This window comes from Euphorbia lathyris, chromosome 2 (assembly GCF_963576675.1).
Source record: "Euphorbia lathyris chromosome 2, ddEupLath1.1, whole genome shotgun sequence".
In the NCBI taxonomy this organism is placed as follows: Eukaryota; Viridiplantae; Streptophyta; class Magnoliopsida; order Malpighiales; family Euphorbiaceae; genus Euphorbia; species Euphorbia lathyris.
The window spans coordinates 91,754,073-91,772,943 of record NC_088911.1 but is presented as its reverse complement, the minus strand read 5'-3'; the positions used below and the strand labels follow the sequence as shown (position 1 = coordinate 91,772,943).

The following is an 18,871-nucleotide window of genomic DNA, read 5'->3' as shown; positions in this document are numbered from 1 at the left end:
ATGTGGTCAATTCTTTATAACTATGGAATGTGTCAAGGTTACACATACCGAAGAGTCTATTTTTACTTGTACAGGTTGAATTTACTCTGAAAGATAAGTTAAGTGAAATTTCTATTTCTACTCTTAACTGTATCACCTTACAAGGATTTCAGTCAATTCACCACAAGCGACCATTTAGATATATCTCCCATTTATCAAGAGTGACGAATGCTCAATCTAACATTAACTATTCTGCAATTACTTTATGTGATACCAAACCCTGTTCTCACACACCCCAGGGCCTCCCCTGTAATGGATCGTGCTCGCACAGAATCAAAGCATCACACTCCATAATCCAGAATCACTAACTAATGAATGTTTGAGTCTGAGGATTAGTTATACCTACCAACACCAATAAGATGAACATTTGACACTTAGATAAATCAATCCATACTGCTATCTCAAGTCGGGTCCCAATCCTAATGAACTCTTTCACCGGATCCATGTAACTGTCTAGATATCTCCATATTTAAAGCTTGTGAGATCAACTCTCTGTCTCGACAGAAAACACCGTTACATGCAAGTCTCAACAGTAATATGCAAACCCCTATAACATATTACTTGACTTGGGTTGATTTTAAGTTTATTGGTCTATTATAAAGTATAGTCTCACTTCATGCTTGTATGAACACTTTATAACTACTTAAATAAACTTAGGATTACTTTCTTTATGAAAGATTAAGGCCTTTTATATATAGTTACATTTATGCTATATTTCTGTTTAAACAAATGACTAAATAAACAATTTATTCATGGGAAAATTACAAAACTAGGTCAAATGGGAGGCTCATTTACATATTTAACCCATTTACTCAACCTACTACATATCTAGACTGATTTTGTGTGACTTTCCCATAATACCCCTAACATTCCCACTTCCCCTTACGCGAACGTTCTCTCCCCTCTTCTCCTTGGGTGCACAAAACGGCTGTTGGCTCCTCTATTAATGATTCCAAGACTTTTGATCTTCCTATCCTCCTTTAAATTGCACGGAATCTGCACAATTTCTCCAAATCACAATGAATTTCTCTTTTTCCTCTCTTCATCTCTTGATTCTGAAACTTCCTAATCCTAGAAAACGAAGCCATGGTTCTTCATCTTCCTGTTCCTGCTCGTTACTTGGTTTATTTCTTCTTGTTACCATCAAAGAAATGGTTATTTTACGTTAGTTCCATCGTTTTTCCCAGTTTATCGTATTATTATTGTCACTTTTAAGGGTGAAAGGCGTGAAAAATGTAAGTATCTGCTGTTTTTTTCTGCGTTTTTTCATGAAATCACTTCACGTAGTTGATGTTCGTGAAGATCTGCGAAGAGAAAGAGCCTGAAATGTGACGATATACTTCGCGAATCGATTAGTTCGCGAAGTCTGCGAGTATAAAAGTTTATGATTTCCCTCGTAGACTTCGCGAAAGCATCGATATGTGATGTAGATCGACACGTTTCAGACCTCGCATACCTCGTGAAAACATCGATTAGCGAAGTAAAATCATCTCTTTCCCTGCACATTTACATTCGCATGCTTCGCTGATCCTCATTTCGCGAAGCTAAAATCATCTTTTTCCCTGCTTAACACGATTAATTTTTCCTGAAGGTGGTTGATTACATAACATCCCTTTCTAGGCGTATTGGGCTGCAGGGGAGATGACTTTCCTTCCTATATAGGGAGAAATTTCCCTCAAGATTGGCACATTCACTTTAAAATGATTGGTTAGGAGAGATTGTGCCAATCTTGGTGTGCACCATGGGACACGTCCATCCCAAAAGGTCTGGACTTCCATTTCTCATCCCAAAAGGTATGGACTTCTTGTAAAAAGAGAAATTTCCATCCAGATTAGTCAGGTTCACTTTGAAGTGATTTGTTAGGAGTTTATTATGGCAATCTTGTTGTAAATTTTGATAATGTTATGATTTTAATGTTAGAATCCGTTGTTGTTTGGCATTTTTTGCTATATACCACTTCGCGAATTAGCTTCAAAACACATCCAGGCTTCGCATATGCTAATTAAATTCATCAAGTAAACCCAAACATTAGCTTCACATGCTTCGCATGCTTCACATAATATCGAATCTACGAAGTCAGACGGGAGGGAGACAAATGCGCATAAATATTGAGGGTATTATGGGAAAGTCGCATAAAATCAGTCTAGATATGTAGTAGGTTGAGTAAATGGGCCTCCCATTTGACCCATTTTTGTAATTTTTCCTTTATTTATTAATATTTATATCCTAAAACAATTGTCTTTAGGACACTAAACTCCAATAATTTTCCGTATTGAAACGGAGATCATTCGCGTGTAGGAGGATGAAGAAATAAATATGGTCACAAGGGTCACGTGTGTCTTGGTTTCTGGATGGTGATAGAAATACAAAAAAAGCACTCCAAAGCAAATGTAAGAAGAAAGGTGCATTGTGTCAAAAGGTTAAGGGGTAGTGAGGGAGTTTGGGATGACAATGAGCATGATATTGAGAATATAGTTGTTTCTTATTTTTCTGGGCTTTTCTCATCTTCTGATCCTTCTCCCAGTCCATCAATTCTGAATTCAGTTGATCGTCACCTATCATCTGATGAAGTTGAATCCCTGCAGGCACCCTTTATTGCTGAGGAAGTTTTGGAGGCTCTGCGACAAACTGATGGTTCTAAGACACCAAGTCCTGATGGTATGTTTGGTTTATTCTTTAAATCATATTGGGATGTTGGTGAACAAATCATATCACTTGTCTTAAGTGTTCTAAATGGGGCACCTTTTCCTCCTCTATTAAATCATACTTTTGTAACTCTTATCGCTAATATGAAAAACCCAGGTAATTTAAAAGATCTTCACCCAATTAGCATATGCAACATTGTTTACAAGCTGATTTCCAAAACATTAGCTAATCGGCTTAAGCTTTGCTTGTATTCAACTATTCATCCTTCACAAAGTGCTTTTGTTCCAAACCTAGTAATGCTTTGATTGCCTTTTAATTGTTCCGTTCTATGAAGCATAGAATTAATAGTAAGAAGGGTGTGTGTGCGCTTTGAAGCTGAATATGAGTAAGGCATATGATAGGGTGGAACGGTGCTTTGTTAAACATATGATGGTAGTTATGGGTTTTCTTGGTTGTTGGATTAAGTTAATTCAAAGTTGTGTTTCTTCGATTGCCTTTTATTTCCTTATAAATGGAGTGCCAAAAGTCTTTGTTAAGCCAAGTAGGGGTCTTCGTCCTGGGGATCCAATTTCACCATATTTATTTTTAATTTGTGCGGAAGGGCTATCAACATTGGTTAGGAAATTTGATAGTAACAGAGCTTTGAATGGTATTCGAATTAGTGATTCAGGACCTACTATTTCTCATCTTTTCTTTGCCGATGATTTTTTCATTTTTTTAGAACTACGACGGCTGAATGCCTTGCTGTTCGAGAGCTTTTAAATGAGACATAAATCAACTTCTGGGCAATGCATTAATTTTGAAAACACTGATATCACTTTTAGCAAGGGTGTGGTTGATGATAGTCTGGTCAGATGTGCCAATTTGTTAGGTGCACGTGAGGTCCAATCATTTGAAAAGTATTTGGGGCAGCCTTCAGTTATATGTCATTCTAAGAAAGCAGTCTTTAATTTTTTTAAAGGAAAGATTGAATAAAAGAATTTGTGGGTGGTAGGAGAAGTGTCTGTCTCGGGAAGGGGGGGTAGGGTAAAGAGGTTCTGATTAAATCTGTTGTACAGACGGTTCCTCAATATATCATGTTATTTCCTAAGACTTTTGTGATGAATTACAATAATTAATGGCTAGATTCGAGTGGAATCATATTTTGGAGCGAAAACGTATTCATTGGGTCAGCCGGGACAAGCTGTGTATGTCTATGGAGGAAGGTGGATTGGGTTTTAGGAACATATATGCTTTTAACCTTGCTCTACTTGCTAAAAGGTCTGGTAGATGATTGATTCCCAGAGTCTCACTGTTTGTAGGTATTTAAATATAAATATTTCACACTGGAAGGTGTGATGGAGGCTGAAGTTGGCTATTACGCTAGTCACGTTTGCCAGAGTCTAGTTAAAGCTCGGCAAGTTATTGCCGATGGGAGCTATTGGAGAATTGGTGAAGGTCAAACTCTTGATTTATTCAAATCAAGATGGATTCCCGATGTTGCTTGTAATCGCACACTACATTTGTTAAATCCAACTCCTTCACAATGTTTTTCTTGCTTAGTTGCTTTTGATTCCTTTTGTTGGAAAGTGGGATTGATTAACTACTACTTTTCAGTAGATGTTGCAGCTGCTATTTTAAGGATTCATTTAAGCATACGGGTTACAAATGATTCTTTGTTTTAGATTCATTCTAAATCAGAGGATTATTTGGTGAAATCTGGGTATAAGGTGGCTTGTACTAATGTGTATGTCAATTCAAATCAAGTTGCTTCCTCTTTAGGAAATAATTCATTTTGCTGTTCTCTGTGGAAGGTAAAAGCTCCTGCTAAATTTATTCACACTGTTTGGAATGATGCTAAAATATATTGCCATGTTTTGAGAATCTTTTGAAGAAAGGTTTAGATGTGCAAGGACCATGCTGTTTTTGTGGGTTTCATTCAGAATCGTTAATTCATCTTTTTAGAAATTGTCCTACAATGAGGTCATATTGGAGACAAGCGAACTTTTTTGTATCATGTTTATAAGCTTGCATGATTGGATTGTCTTGAATGGCTTGCTGTTGTGATGAGATTGTTATCTAAAGTGGAGTTTTTTGGTATAATTAATTTTATATGGTTTGAAAGAAATCAAATTATCTATGGAAAAAGGCAAATTGGTGAGATTAAATTTGTTGTGGCAGTTAGAAAATTGGTGCATGGGTTTGCTATGTGTCATTGGTCTAGGGTGTCAGAAGGAATTCAATCATGTAGGGATGGATTGGGAAGTTTGGTTCGAGGTGCAAGTCGGGGAGTTAACCCGAGTATAATTTCGGAGCATACAACAAGTAGTGGTGCGGTGGTGAGGACAGGTTTGGTTCCTGGCGAGTTGCGGATTTGTGCTGGTCAGGTAGGTGTAGCTGAGGGTGTTGCTAAATGGGATGGTCGGGATGGTGTAGAGGTGGGTGTTGTTGTATGTGCTGGTCGGGATGGATTATTTGTGGATGTAGCTGCTTGCGCTAATTGGGATGGGGTTATTAGTTGTGTTAATTAAAGTGAAGGGGTTGGTGCTACTATAAAGAAAAAGAGGTTGAGGAAATTTACTCTAAACATTCAGAAGATACGTTGAAAAAGAAAATGAGGTTGAAGAAAAAGATGAGGTTGTAAGGGTATTTTTGAAAAAATGTATTGACGAGTCTAGTTTGGCAGTATATGTCTAAATGAGTCTCTAAATGTAAATTAACTTCTCCCAAGGTCTAGTTTTATAAATTACCTTTTATTGGTATAATACTATTTTACCCTTTAAATTATTACAATAACAAATTAGGTTCCTGAACTAAGCAAAAATAATCATCATCCTATCACAAAATCATAAATTGTGACTATTTGACATGAACTGTAATAGTTTTTGTGTTGGCTCAAAATAAATTTTGGAAAATAGAGTCCGAAACTATTCAATCGACTAATTTTTAACCAGAACTCAATTGATGATTTAGAATCCAATGGATGATTTTGATAGGTAAAGTTAAATCTTTAAGTTGGAGAAGGAAAATGGGTATTATACCTAATTTATTCATAAGAAATTAATTGTTATTCTATAAATTTTTTTTTTTTTTTTTGAACCATGTTATTCTATAATTATGAGGTTGTTAATTTGATTTGAATAGTAAAAAGAAAAAAAAAAGTGGTAAATAATATTCTTTTGATGGAGTAGTTTCCTTTAGAAAAAGCAAGGGCTGAATGAATGCTCATCAGAAGAAAGCGGTAGAGATGAGGAAAGCAGGAATATGGATAAATGTGCGCAGCTTGGACCCACAAGACACGTAGACCGAAATTCAGGTGACTATCACGTGGGCAGAGATACTGTGTTATGGACCTAATTAGTCCATGTAGGATAAATCGGAATCTCCCACTGCTCTCTCTCCAACACTAATACTGACACGTCAGCTCAACCCAAGATAAATATCTTGGGTCTTTAATGTCATTGCACCTCACCTCTACTACCCGCAACAATGTTTATTCGCTCCATAATTCACGGGACACGTGGCACATCACTTACCTCTATCTTAATTTAATTTAATTGCAAAGATACATATGGACCAAAAAATTATACATTTTTTAATTCATAAGCTAATTTCCATTAAGCACGGTAGCCAATGTACACGTTAATTGCAGATATTTTGGATTATTTAATTCCCGGAAATTATCTTCTGATAAAAAATGATCACAACTTACTGTATAGCTTAGTTTGTGAAAATAAATTTAAAATTCTATTTAATTAAATAGATTCCTAGAAAGAGATAATCACAAATTCTGTCTCTTCTTAATATATGTGAAACAATTCCTAACAAATAAAGTTAATATTGTTATTTACCCAGTAATCTATTACTAGACCACGGTAAATATATCAAATAATAAATAGAAAAATAAAAATCAACGTTTTAAATAAATTAAAGGGCTAATAGTGGTTTAAGGGCTTAAAATACTTAATTTGTTATGAGTTAGAGGTATAATTATATTTATCAACCAAGTATGAAATAGAAAAAAAGAAATGAATTAATGGAGAGTGCTCCATATTTCAAGCGGCAAATTCCTAATAATCCTAAGATAGTTGAGACTATGAAGAGTGGTTTGAGTGGAATGAAAGGTTTGTGGTTAATATGCTGTACTGTGAAAATATAATCAGCAAAGATTTTGTACCCCGAAAAATATGAATAAAGCAAAAAAGAGTCGTTTCGAATAAGCAAACGCATAAGAGCCGGTAATTTTATTTATTATAGTTTATAATAATTTAATATCTACATTTACCACAGCCTCAAAACGAACCACTCATATATATCTCTCAAAATAAAAGAATAATAGAAAATAAAATATCACGTAATTAAATGCGCAATATTTGGGTTCTTTCCATAAGAACCTTCAACTTGCTTCTTTCTTCTTTTTCTAAACTTTAAAAAAGACCTTCTGCTCTCATACTGCTCTTTTCTTCCTCAATATATTAGAGCCTACAAACAAAGAAAGAAACAAAGATCCAAAGAAACAAAGAGAGAATTAGAAATGAAAAAAGGTTGTGAGCTCTGTAACGGCGTTGCCAGAATGTATTGTGAATCAGACCAAGCTAGCTTGTGTTGGGACTGCGATGAGAAGGTTCACTGCGCTAACTTTCTTGTGGCTAAACATTGTAGATGTCTTCTATGTCAAATTTGTCAATCTCCCACTGCTTGGAAGGCCTCCGGTCCTAAGCTCGGCCCTACAGTTTCAATTTGTGAGTCTTGCTTCTCTTTGAATCAAAAGAAAACGGAAATCACTTGTGATCTGGAAGAGAGCCACGCCGGAAATAATCAGAGCGAGAGAGATGATTGTTTAGATGGAGATAGTGAGGACGATGAGGACGAGGATGATATAGACGACGACGAAGACGACGACGACGAAGAAGTAGAAGAGGGAGAGAATCAGGTTGTGCCTTGGTCGGTTACTTCGCCCAGGCCTCCGATGGCGAGTTCTTCAAGCAGCGAAGATATATCTAGTAGATTTTTTCCGGTGTTGAAGCGGATGCGAGCGAATTCAGCTGATATTGATTCTGATGTGAGTATTTTCTCTTCTAAAAATCTCAGAATCTGTAGATCTAAGATATGAAATTGGTTTTACTCTGGGATTTGAATTTGATTTTAATGTGAAATTTCAATTAAATAAATGCAGGATGAGATTGGATGCTCCTCGTATCATATCGGATTAGAAAGGATAAGTAACGATGATGAAGGGAATTCCATAGCTTCAGATAGACCATTGAAAAAAGCAAGGAGAGGCGAGGAAGAATACCAGGAAGAAGATGATGATCATCCAAATGATCTGGAAGGTCAAGGAGAGTCTAAATCGACGGCCATAATTCACTCGTTAAAGAGACTACAGACACAGTTGGTTATGAATAGAGAAACCGCGTCACAGACCATATTAGGAATTTGCAGATTGAGCAGAAGTCATAGCAGCCGTTGATTACAATTCAACTAACTCTTGTTTACCCATTTCGTAACAACTATACATTTACCCATTAGTGTTTCGACCATTTAAATTAATTTTAATATTGCTAATTCCAGTTTTCCTTTTCTCTTGTACGAAACCGTGTGTAAATGAGATACTCTATGTCTTCTAATGGTAGCATAATTGTGGTTTTGTGGCTATGATATTTCTGCAATTCCAAAGGCTTAATTTCTTGTTCTTCTTAATTAATTAAGATTATTATTTTATCACAACTCTAATAAATTCAAATATGAGTTGGTCAGATTAGCAGTTTTCACACTAATTAGGTACTTCAAGTTGGTTCAAGATATTAAAGAAAATTTAAAGATGGTGCAGTGTAACGTGCTATTATTCTCAAACACTTCTTCTCTTCAACCCATTTGACCCCAAAACCATTACCTGGTTTTGCTATAACACTTATCATGAATTGAATTGTTGTTGATAATATATCAAATATTTAAAATAAAATTATTTAAATAACTCAATAAAAATTTAACATGATAAATTATTAAATTATTAATCGGTAGTTTTTAGAGAGGAGAGATAACTCTCTACAAATTGTGTTAAATTGCCCTTTCTTTGGAGAGTTTATTTTGTCACATCTTCGATTTATCTTTTCTTTTTATTTTTGTGTTCGGATTGACGATTTTCACAAAGAGGACATATTTAGCAAATCATGTTCTAAAAGAAAGAATTTGAGATTCTAAAAGTTGCTAAAACCCGTCCATTCTCAGATATAAGGGATTTAGACTCGCTGATAGTAAGCCCAAGAAATTGAGGTACCGGAGAGAAGAACTGGACTGAGCTTGCTTGCTCTTTGCTTCGAGCTCATTGCAATCTCTTTTCGTTGACTCAATTCACAAACTCACTAGGAGAAATATTGTATTGTAGAGGTAGAGTCCTATAAGTCAAAAGTGGATTCTCTAGCCTTAGGGAGTACAATCTAGCATTTTCAAGAATTTGATAAGTAAGCCCGTTTCTCGTCAGATCATTCTAGAAGATTGTAGATCATGAAAAAGGGTGAGGAAAAATCAGGAATTTTCACATGCACCTTAATGTGCAAATGAATTTGTCCATTCACCGTTAGATCTAGGCTTATTAAATTTAAACCTCGGGATGCTTTGAATCTCCACCTTAGGATTCTAATAAGTCTAGATCTAATGGTGAATGAGCAAATTCTACATGCTTATTAAAATGCATGTGATCAATACTGGAGGAAAGATAACTATTTGAACCATTCTCTCAACAGTAGCTATTGTATTTTTTATTTTTCAGCTTGAAAACTTCTACTCTATCAATGATTGCCTCCCCCTAATTTTTTTCTTTTTTGCTGAAATGTAATTTCGATGTTAGCACGATTTGTCTATCATTTATGTTTTGGTTTTGGAGGTCTATACGGATAAAAATGGTTGGTTCAAGTGTGCACTTTGGTTATGTTTTCCTAGACTTGTTAACGAGTTTACTTGGGATCAAAAAGGCTTTTTGTGGTGCAATGATGTAATTTCTTGGTCTTAGTTTTTTTCTAGAAGTGAACTAATAAGTCACTATTTCTGTTATTAAGGTGTCCGACTCTTTCATTCGGACTATTATTAAGTGACCATTCCCAATCTTTTATTTTTTCGAAAATGGAAAGAATAATTTATAAAAAACAAATAAATATAAAAAAATCATAATTTTTTTTCCTGAATAGTTCTTATTTTCAGGATGCTTTATAAATTTAACTAAATATTTCTGTTAATATTTGGAATAAAAAAAACTAAAAATATAAGGGAAAATTGAAAAAAAAAACAGCCATAATGACAAAGGCTAGATGAATGAAGAATGTGGGGCCTATGACCCATGACCTATTATCTCATAAGCCACAAATTACATTTCATGGATGAAAATTTTGTGGTGAATTGTCACACATCAATAGATAGAATCACAAGTCTGTAGAGTTGACATATTTTAATATAAAATATTACAGGTGGAATGAATGTAAACAATGAACGGAGCAAAATAATAAGCAGTTAAAGTATGTGGTTTTTGAATATAGCACGCAAGAAATGGGAAAAAAAAATGAATGTCTGGTTGAAAAAAAAGAAAACCCCACAACAACAATAATAACATTGTGAGATGGAGTTTCACTTGCCTCGTTACATCAACCCCATGTGGTTTTTGTAGATGTAGGAGCTATATTTTTCCTTAACTTAGTACAAAGACATTTACGTTTTTTTCCTGTTTTCTTGATTTATACATCTTAGATATTTATTTGCACTTCTCCATTACTTTACTTTTATTGCACTACAACTATCAAAGATAAGAGGGATCTCCAATTGAGGATCACAAAAAACCACGGAGTAGTAAAGTGATTTACGAAAAGGTAATTTAAGAAGATTCGACAGTGAAAAATAAATCCAAGTAGGAGTGTCACATGGCTGGTTTCATTACGAGAACGGTTAACATCTTTAACTATTTCTAATGATAAAATCAAATTTTACTAACTCATTGGTTCTGTAAATTACATTAGCAATTTGAAGTTTGATGTCTATTTCATATAGGTAACTGAATTTTATTTTCTTTTAATAAAATAACTAAACTTCATATGTGATTTTATAAAAGCATTTCGCTACATTCAAGTGCAATAACTCATCAGAATGTTACTGTGAGACAAAAGACAATTGACTATATTGCCAAATGGTCGTCATATCGAAGAAGGATTATGATTTTTTAAACTTTTATGTGGCTTAAGATGTGCCACGTGACAAACATGTATATGATATGCCAGTTGTAAAAATTAGACATGCGTATTGTAGTGTTTAATTTTTTCTTTTTTTGTTTGTTACAAGTGTGATGTTTTGTTAACTTATAATTAACTTTATTTTGTACCAAAGAGATATTTTGGTGAATTTTTATACACAAATTGGCTGGAAATTACTTAAGAAATTAAATGTGAAGTTTAGTGATTTAATGAAGTACAATATTTTTTGTGAAACAAATCCTGAACTTGTTAACTTTTGTGAAACAAATTATGAATTTTCGCTTTTGATACTGCTCAAGTGGAAAACGTTACCGCCAATTTAGAAACACTATTGCCCAGAGGTCGTCTACTACCAGCTAGAACACATGGTGCCTACCTAAAGGTTGTCTCATACTGCCCAATCCTTGTTATGACCACACATAGGCTATGGTGACTACCTAGAACTAGATTTGGGCATGGGCCGGACCTTTAATAAAACCTAACGAGTCCAAATCCAGTTTAGCCCGTAGTAAATTGAGTTGGGCTCGGGTCTAAAATATGAATCTCAAACCCGTCCGTCCAAACCTATCTATATATTAAAAAAATACAATTAAAATGTTACATCAACTTTTCTTAATAAAAAATAGTACACGCAACGCAATACTTAATAAGTTTGGAAATTTTTTAATAAATTAATTTTCTATCGAGCCAGACCGATGGAAAATTCATATAGCCCAAACTTATCCAGTTTTTTGTGGGCTTATACGGGCTTGGGCCGGGCCAGGCTTAAAATCAATTTCATATATCCAAACCCGGCTAAATAGGCCTCGATCTGGACGGGCTCGCCAGCACATGCCCAGATCTACCTAGAACATGTGTAACCGCCCAAAGGTTCATCCTTACCGCCCATCACCACTTTGTTAGGTAGTAGAAAATGTGCGCTACCATATAGAAAGGGTCTATTACTGTACAAAGGTGCTACAGTCGAGAAAGTCTATTACAGTCCAAACATTAGATAGAACAATGTATACATTATCCCATTGTCTAGATTATGCATTTTATATACTTTATTTTTATTAACTCGTTTTAATTATTTTATTTGATATTATTTGTAGTAAATGCATCTAATTAAAATGACGATCCAAGAGACCTGAAACATGGAATGAAGGTCTGATAATTTCTGCATATGTAAATGTCTTTAATTTCATTTTTTTATACCTTTATTTTGGAGGAGTTTATGATTTTTTTTTATCGCTTTCCATATCCTTTTTTAACTGAAAAAAGTGGCATACAAAGCCTTGAAATAATTATTATTTTTGGTTTAATACATCAAGAGTCTATTGAACTAAGCCAAAAGAACGATTGACTCCTTGAATTTATAGAATGTCTATAACATTCTTGGATCTAAAATCCATTGACAACTCTTTCTCTGACATAGGTCTTGTCTAATTGTCGTTTCTCTTTTGAACTTTGAGTCCAAATAGTTTCGTGGACATCAACCGGGTTCACCTTTTGAAGGTTTGTTCATTGAAGCGCTAAACCCGACACGTAGTCTATGTGGCGACTCTATTCCTGATATTCGGCTCTGTCGCGCTTATCAAATGTCCTAATTGAACCAAAATTTAAATAGTACTATAGTGTCATCCAGGCCTTTCTATTGTACGTTTGTCATATAAAGCATCCAAGACCGATAATGATAATGATCACCATAACTCTATATATATATATATATATATATATATATTGACGGAGCCAGGAATTCATATATAGAAAGTTAATTTTAGCCTTACGACTAATGGTGGAACAAGTGTTGTGAAGTTAGAGTTGCAATTTTTTATTGGGTAAATTACAAAACTATGTCAAATGGGAGGCCCATTTACATATTTAACTCATTTACTCAACCTACTACATATCTAGATTGATTTTGTGTGACTTTTCCATAATACCCCTAACCTTCCCACTTCCCCAAATGCGAACGGTCTCTCCCCTCTTCTCCTTGGTTGCGCGAAACGGTTGGCAGCTCCTCCATTAATGATTCCAAGACTTTTGATCTTCCTATCTTCCTTTAAATTGCACGAAATCTGCACAATTTCTCCAAATCACAATGTATTTCTCTTCTTTCTCTCTTCATCTCTTGATTCTGCAACTTCCTAATCCTAGAAAACGAAGCCATGGTTCTTCATCTTCCATTTCCTGCTCGTTTCTTGGTTTCTTTCTTCTTGTGACCATCGAAGAAATGGTGATTCAACGTTATTTTCATCGTTTTCCCCAGTTTATCATATTGGTTTCGTCGAAAATGTAAGTATATACTATTTTTTCTGCGTTTTTTCCATAAATTCACTTAGCATATGCGGTTTTCGCGAGGCCTGTGGGGAGAAATTTATCGATTTCACTTCGCGAAACGATGATTACGTGAAGTTTGCGAGGTAATTCGATAAATTTCTCTCGCAGACTTCGCGAAATCATCGTTTCGCGAAGTCAGAGTGTCACATTTCTCCTCGCAGACTCCGCGAAATCATCGTTTCGCGAAGTCAGAGCGTCACATTCCTCCTCGCAGACGTCGCAAAATCATTATTTCGTTAAGTAAAATCACCCTCTTCCTTGCACATTTATGTTCGCATACTTAGCGAATCATCGTTTCGCGAATCCAAATCTTCCTTTTTTTTTCTGACTAACACGATTAAATTTTTCTGAAGGTGGTTGAATACATAATATTCATTCCTGAAATCCGGCGTGCTAGGGTGTCATGAGAGACATCCATTCGAAAAGGCCTGGACTTCCAACCATCGGTTGTGAATAGGAGTCTACACCATAGGACACGTCCATCCCTCAGTGGTTAATAAGAGCCTATGTATCGTGAGACATCCATCCATCGCTGGTGAATAAGAGTCTATGTATAATGAAGTGATTTGTTAGGAGTTTATTGTGGCAATGTTGTTCTGTACCGTGAGACACATCCATCCATCGATAGTGAATAGGAGCCTATGTATTATGAAGTGATTTGTTAGGAGTTTATTGTGTCAATCTTGTTGTAAATTTTGATAATGTTAGAATCCGTTGTTGTTTGGCCTTTTTTATTATATACCACTTCGCGAATTAGCTTCAAAACACATGCAGGCTTCGCATATGCTAATTAAATTCATCAACTAAACCAAACATTAGCTTCGCAGGCTTCGCATATGCTAATTAAATTCATCAAGTAAACCCAAACATTAGCTTCGCAGGCTTCGCATAAGATCGAATCTGCGAAGTCAGACGGAAGGGAGACAGATGCGCGTAAATATTGAGGATATTATGGAAAAGTCACACAAAATCAATCTAAATATGTAGTGGGTTGAGTAAATGGGTTAAATATATAAATGAGCCTCCCATTTAACCCATTTTTATAATTTACCTTTTTTTAAAGCCTAGAATTTTTTTTAACACCTTTTGCACACTAAAAATTTGGGTGCTTAGTGGAACTAGGTTGGAGGGCCAATTTTTAAGATCAGCCAGTAAGGTGGTCTCAAAAATATTTTTTGATAATAGCAAGAGAAGCATTTTCTATTTATATATATATATAGGCAAAAAGCATCCTGAGGCCCCTGATCTTTCATTGTTTGGTGCATTAAGCCCTCGATCTTTTATTTAGACACATTGAGCCCCTGATCTTTCACCATTTGGTGCATTAAGCCCTCGATCTTTCATTTAGACACATTGAGCCCTTGATCTTTCATATATGGGTGTATTAGGTCCTTCCATAAATCAATTAATATATAGGTTTATTAAGGGCATGTTTGGTGTGACAACAAATGATGTTCTAAAAATAACAAATTCTAAAATAAAAAATATATTATACAAATTAATAAAAATAATTTCAATAAAAAATAAAAAATTTATTGAACACAATAAAACCTTGTTTTTCGATAATTATGTTCTAAAAATAAAAATAATATTAAAATTGAAGCACATTTTGTGAAAATAAGAAGGGTAATTTTATCAATAACAAGTAACTACAAACAACTGTTCATGAAAAGAGCTTTTCGTGAAAAGCTCCAAAATGTTGCAGTGTCCAGAGAAAATGCGAAACGCTGCAGTTATATAAACCTAACCAAACATGCCCTTAATAAACCTATATATTAATTGATTTATGGAAGGACCTAATACACCCATATATGAAAGATCAAGGACTCAATGTGTCTAAATGAAAGATCGAGGGCTTAATGCACCAAATGGTGAAAGATCAGGGGCTCAATGTGTCTAAATAAGAGGGCTTAATGCACCAAATAATGAAAGATCAGGGGTCTCAGGATGCTTTTTGCCATATATATATATATATATATATATATATATATATATATATATATTGGTTTAATGATTTTACTTTTTATAACTTTAGTAGTAACTAGAATTATTTATTATGTACTAAAATAGCAATTATCTGTTTCATGTGAGATTTCGAGAAATAAATAAGCATATTATTTTTCATATTGAATGTATAGATTGACATTTTGATTTAAAGAAAATTTTGAAATTAGATAATAACAAGGATGGAAAAAGTTAAACGGCTATTCTTCATATCGAATATATACTAACAATTTTGATTTAAGGAAAACATTGGAACTATAGTACAATGATGAGGAAAAAATAAGGAGATGGATGTTCGAACTGTCAACCATGTGTTATTGTGGAAACTCATGACTCCTTTTTGTGTTGATTGAACGAACTAATTCTTTTATTTCATATTTATATCTACTTTGATAACTAGAATAAAATTCTCTTGGATAGTACCCAGGGTGGAACTAGGGGTGCACATCGGTTCAGAACTGAACCGAACTGAAAAACTGAATACTGAAATTACTACAATAATTCACACCGACACTGAACCAAATAGCATGTAAAACCAAAATATTCAGTTCAGTTCGGTTTTAAACTGAAAAAACCAAATTTAGTTAAAAAATAAAAATAATAAATAAAACTCACTATATTTCATCATTAAATTTTCCTCTAAAAAAAATAACTTCTATAATATATTTATATTAGCTTATTATCTCAACAATAATAATAACAAATTAACTTTGTAAAATCAAATATGTGTATATATAAAAAAAATATGTGTAATTCGGTGCGGTTCGGATTTTTTACATTTTTTTTTGTCAAACCGAACCGAATATCGAAATACACCTAAAAATAAAACCGAAGCCAAACCGAACTTTAAAAAACCGAATTCAATCGGTTCGGTTTAGTATGCGGTTTAAACTAAACCGATGCACACCTCCAGATGGAACCATCCCTCCTCAGTGATGGTTCCAACAACCGAAATGGCTCCCCCTACCCTTGAGCTCTGAGCTGGCTGATCTTTAGGCATTGTTAAGTCAATTATGAATTGTGTTATTGTCTTTAACACTTCATAAAAAGTTTTGTTAACTACAGTCTTGATCACATGCACCTTAATGAACATGTAGAATTTGCTCATTCACCGTTAAATCTAGACTTATTAAATAAGTCTAGATCTAACGGTGAATAAGCAAATTCATTTACTTATTAAGGTGTATGTGAAAATTCCTGATGCTAACTATTTCACCTAAGTATTGAAAATGTTCTTGAATGGCTCAATTCAAAGTTCCATGAGCAAAAGCATATAAAAAATATGCAAACTTTCTCCAGAACTAACATTCTACTTAAGCAAACTATTCCATAAATTTTTTTAAGATCGTGAAAAATATTTATCAATATCTGCTTATTAATTTTCAACATATTAATACACCGTTTTTAATCGTGTCTCACGATCTATAGTGACCATACTATCACCGATTAAAATGAATTCATACATGATTCTCTCTTAATATATTTGAAATAATACTGAGATATAATTTCAAAATTATACATAGTTGTTTTCCAAATATCACCAGCTCGGGAATTTCAAAACATGCTTTATTAAACCGATCTTGATACACCATGAGGGACTCTCCCGGATTTTGCTTCATAGCATAGAGCGTTCGACATGTCATGGCAGGAGGTATCAATGACATAATTTTTTGCATAATCGTTGCGATAGTTTCTCACAACTATGTATAGCGCCGACTTCCAACCCTTCCATTCAATATCCAACTAATCCCGTTAGGTTCGTGGAGAACACTCTACATAGGAGAGCATCGTTGGCTCTAACTACATCCATTATGCATTGATATATTCTTACATTGAGGGGAAGGGTCTTCGTCTGTCGTACACATAGGTATGTGAGGTTTCTTGAACTTCCTCTCTAGCAACTGCCTCAAAAATATGTTGGGAGAAAAATGAGTCTAATATTGCCAATAATGGTTTATGTGTATGAACTTCATACTCCTCTTGCATATATCTGACTACCTGTATGAAGTCAGGGCCTTCCTAGTATTGAGTTTTTGCACCATACTGTGGTGTCGGACCTCTCATGTATCGAACTTCAGGATAATAGTGAGGGGCCATGTACCACATTTTCCACATATTCAACTATTAGTTGGTATGGCGAATGGCTTCAGTGAAAGTGGGATGACTCATCATATTGCAAAGGCTCCGATTTCATTTGCACTTCCAACGTATCATAGATTCCATCTGAGACTACTTCCTCCATTGGTGTGTGAAAAAGGATCCTCAATTAGGATGCCATCAATAGTGGTTGGGGAAGCCGGGAAGAGAACATTCTATGCTCCACCTTATCGTGATGCCATCTTAGCGATGTAAAGGCACTTTACTTCTAGGCTCAAAGTTCTCGTGATCCTACTTACAAGTTGTTCGTTTGTATCACTTGCAAGAGGGATATTATAGGTCTCTATAATAGTGTGAGGAATTTGGGATGTAAGGGAATGATGAAGGAGTTGGTTACTGATGCTAAGGTAACAAATACAATCACTCCATTATTGGTACCTAATGGATTCGTGACGATTTCTCAGGTCTATGCTCATCGTATCAATGATAACGTATGTGAAAAAATAGTTCTTATAGATCCTAATGGCTTATTAGAAGATTCAATTATGTGTTCTTTTGATATTCCTACAAGACAAAGATTGGTCGGATATCGGCGAGGGACTCCATAATGCTCTTCTAATGTAAAAGAGGGTAAAGAAGTAATAATAAGAGCAATATTGCAATAGAAATTAAAATGTACCTTGTGAGGGAGTATAACCATCATATAAGAATGAGGAATGCTGTTCTAAACAAGAAAGATGGCACCTCTGGAAGAGTGAATCGACAATTCAGTGTTAGTGAGAAAGATTTGATAAATCATGGCTTTAACCATATCTCCACGTTATGTTTTTTATTTGAATCAGTTCCGTGGCTCTACTGTTTTCCATGGCAATCAATTACACCAATAACTCTTGAGATCTCCCATCTACTAATTGGAGACAACTTATTTTTGTTTTGAGCCTGTCCTATTGAATGAAGCAAACCTAAGAATATGCATTAGGGAGGGAGGCCATGAACTTTGGAAAAGCCTTCTAGTATCTTCAACTTTGATGTCCATCCCGAATTGTTGAAAGATATTTCGCAGTGGTGTATTAAAATGGTATGCGATCCTGATATCTTAAATGATATTTTCTTAGAGGAGAAAGCAAATTTGATTCGATTAAGACTAATCGACTTTCTTTCAAATCAAATATCAAAATCCAGGAACACTAGCTCTCTAGAAGTATTGTTCTAATAATGTTGCTATTACTGGTCATATTCAAGTCTCTCTCTTTCTGGGTTTTCTAAGCTCAGTATGAACCGGATACATCTGTTTATTCGTTTGTTCATTTGATCTCTGATTTAAGGATGTCTGCATCCCTTGTTGCAGATTATAAGCTGCTGCTTCTTGTTCATTTGATCTCTAATTCATCTTACATAAAGCTGCTGCTGCTGCTTTTTTCTAATTCTGAAAATAACACTTGCAAAGTGAACTGTATCAACCATTGTTTAGGCTGTCTAGTTTCCCTCAGATGAGAATGGATAAAATTGCTCTCTAACTGGTACTAACTCCATAGCAGAGAAAAATGATG

The 18,871-nt window shown here is 34.7% G+C and overlaps 1 protein-coding gene across 1 annotated transcript; it reads left to right on the top strand.

Annotated features, from left to right (window-relative positions):
- Positions 1-7,059: 7,059 nt before the first annotated feature.
- Positions 7,060-8,357, top strand: LOC136218944 (zinc finger protein CONSTANS-LIKE 9-like). The gene is made up of 2 exons (XM_066006125.1): positions 7,060-7,726; positions 7,841-8,357. The coding sequence occupies exons 1-2, from the start codon at positions 7,199-7,201 to the stop codon at positions 8,132-8,134; spliced, it is 822 nt and encodes a 273-aa protein (XP_065862197.1). The 5' UTR covers positions 7,060-7,198; the 3' UTR covers positions 8,135-8,357.
- The last annotated feature ends 10,514 nt before the right edge of the window (positions 8,358-18,871 follow it).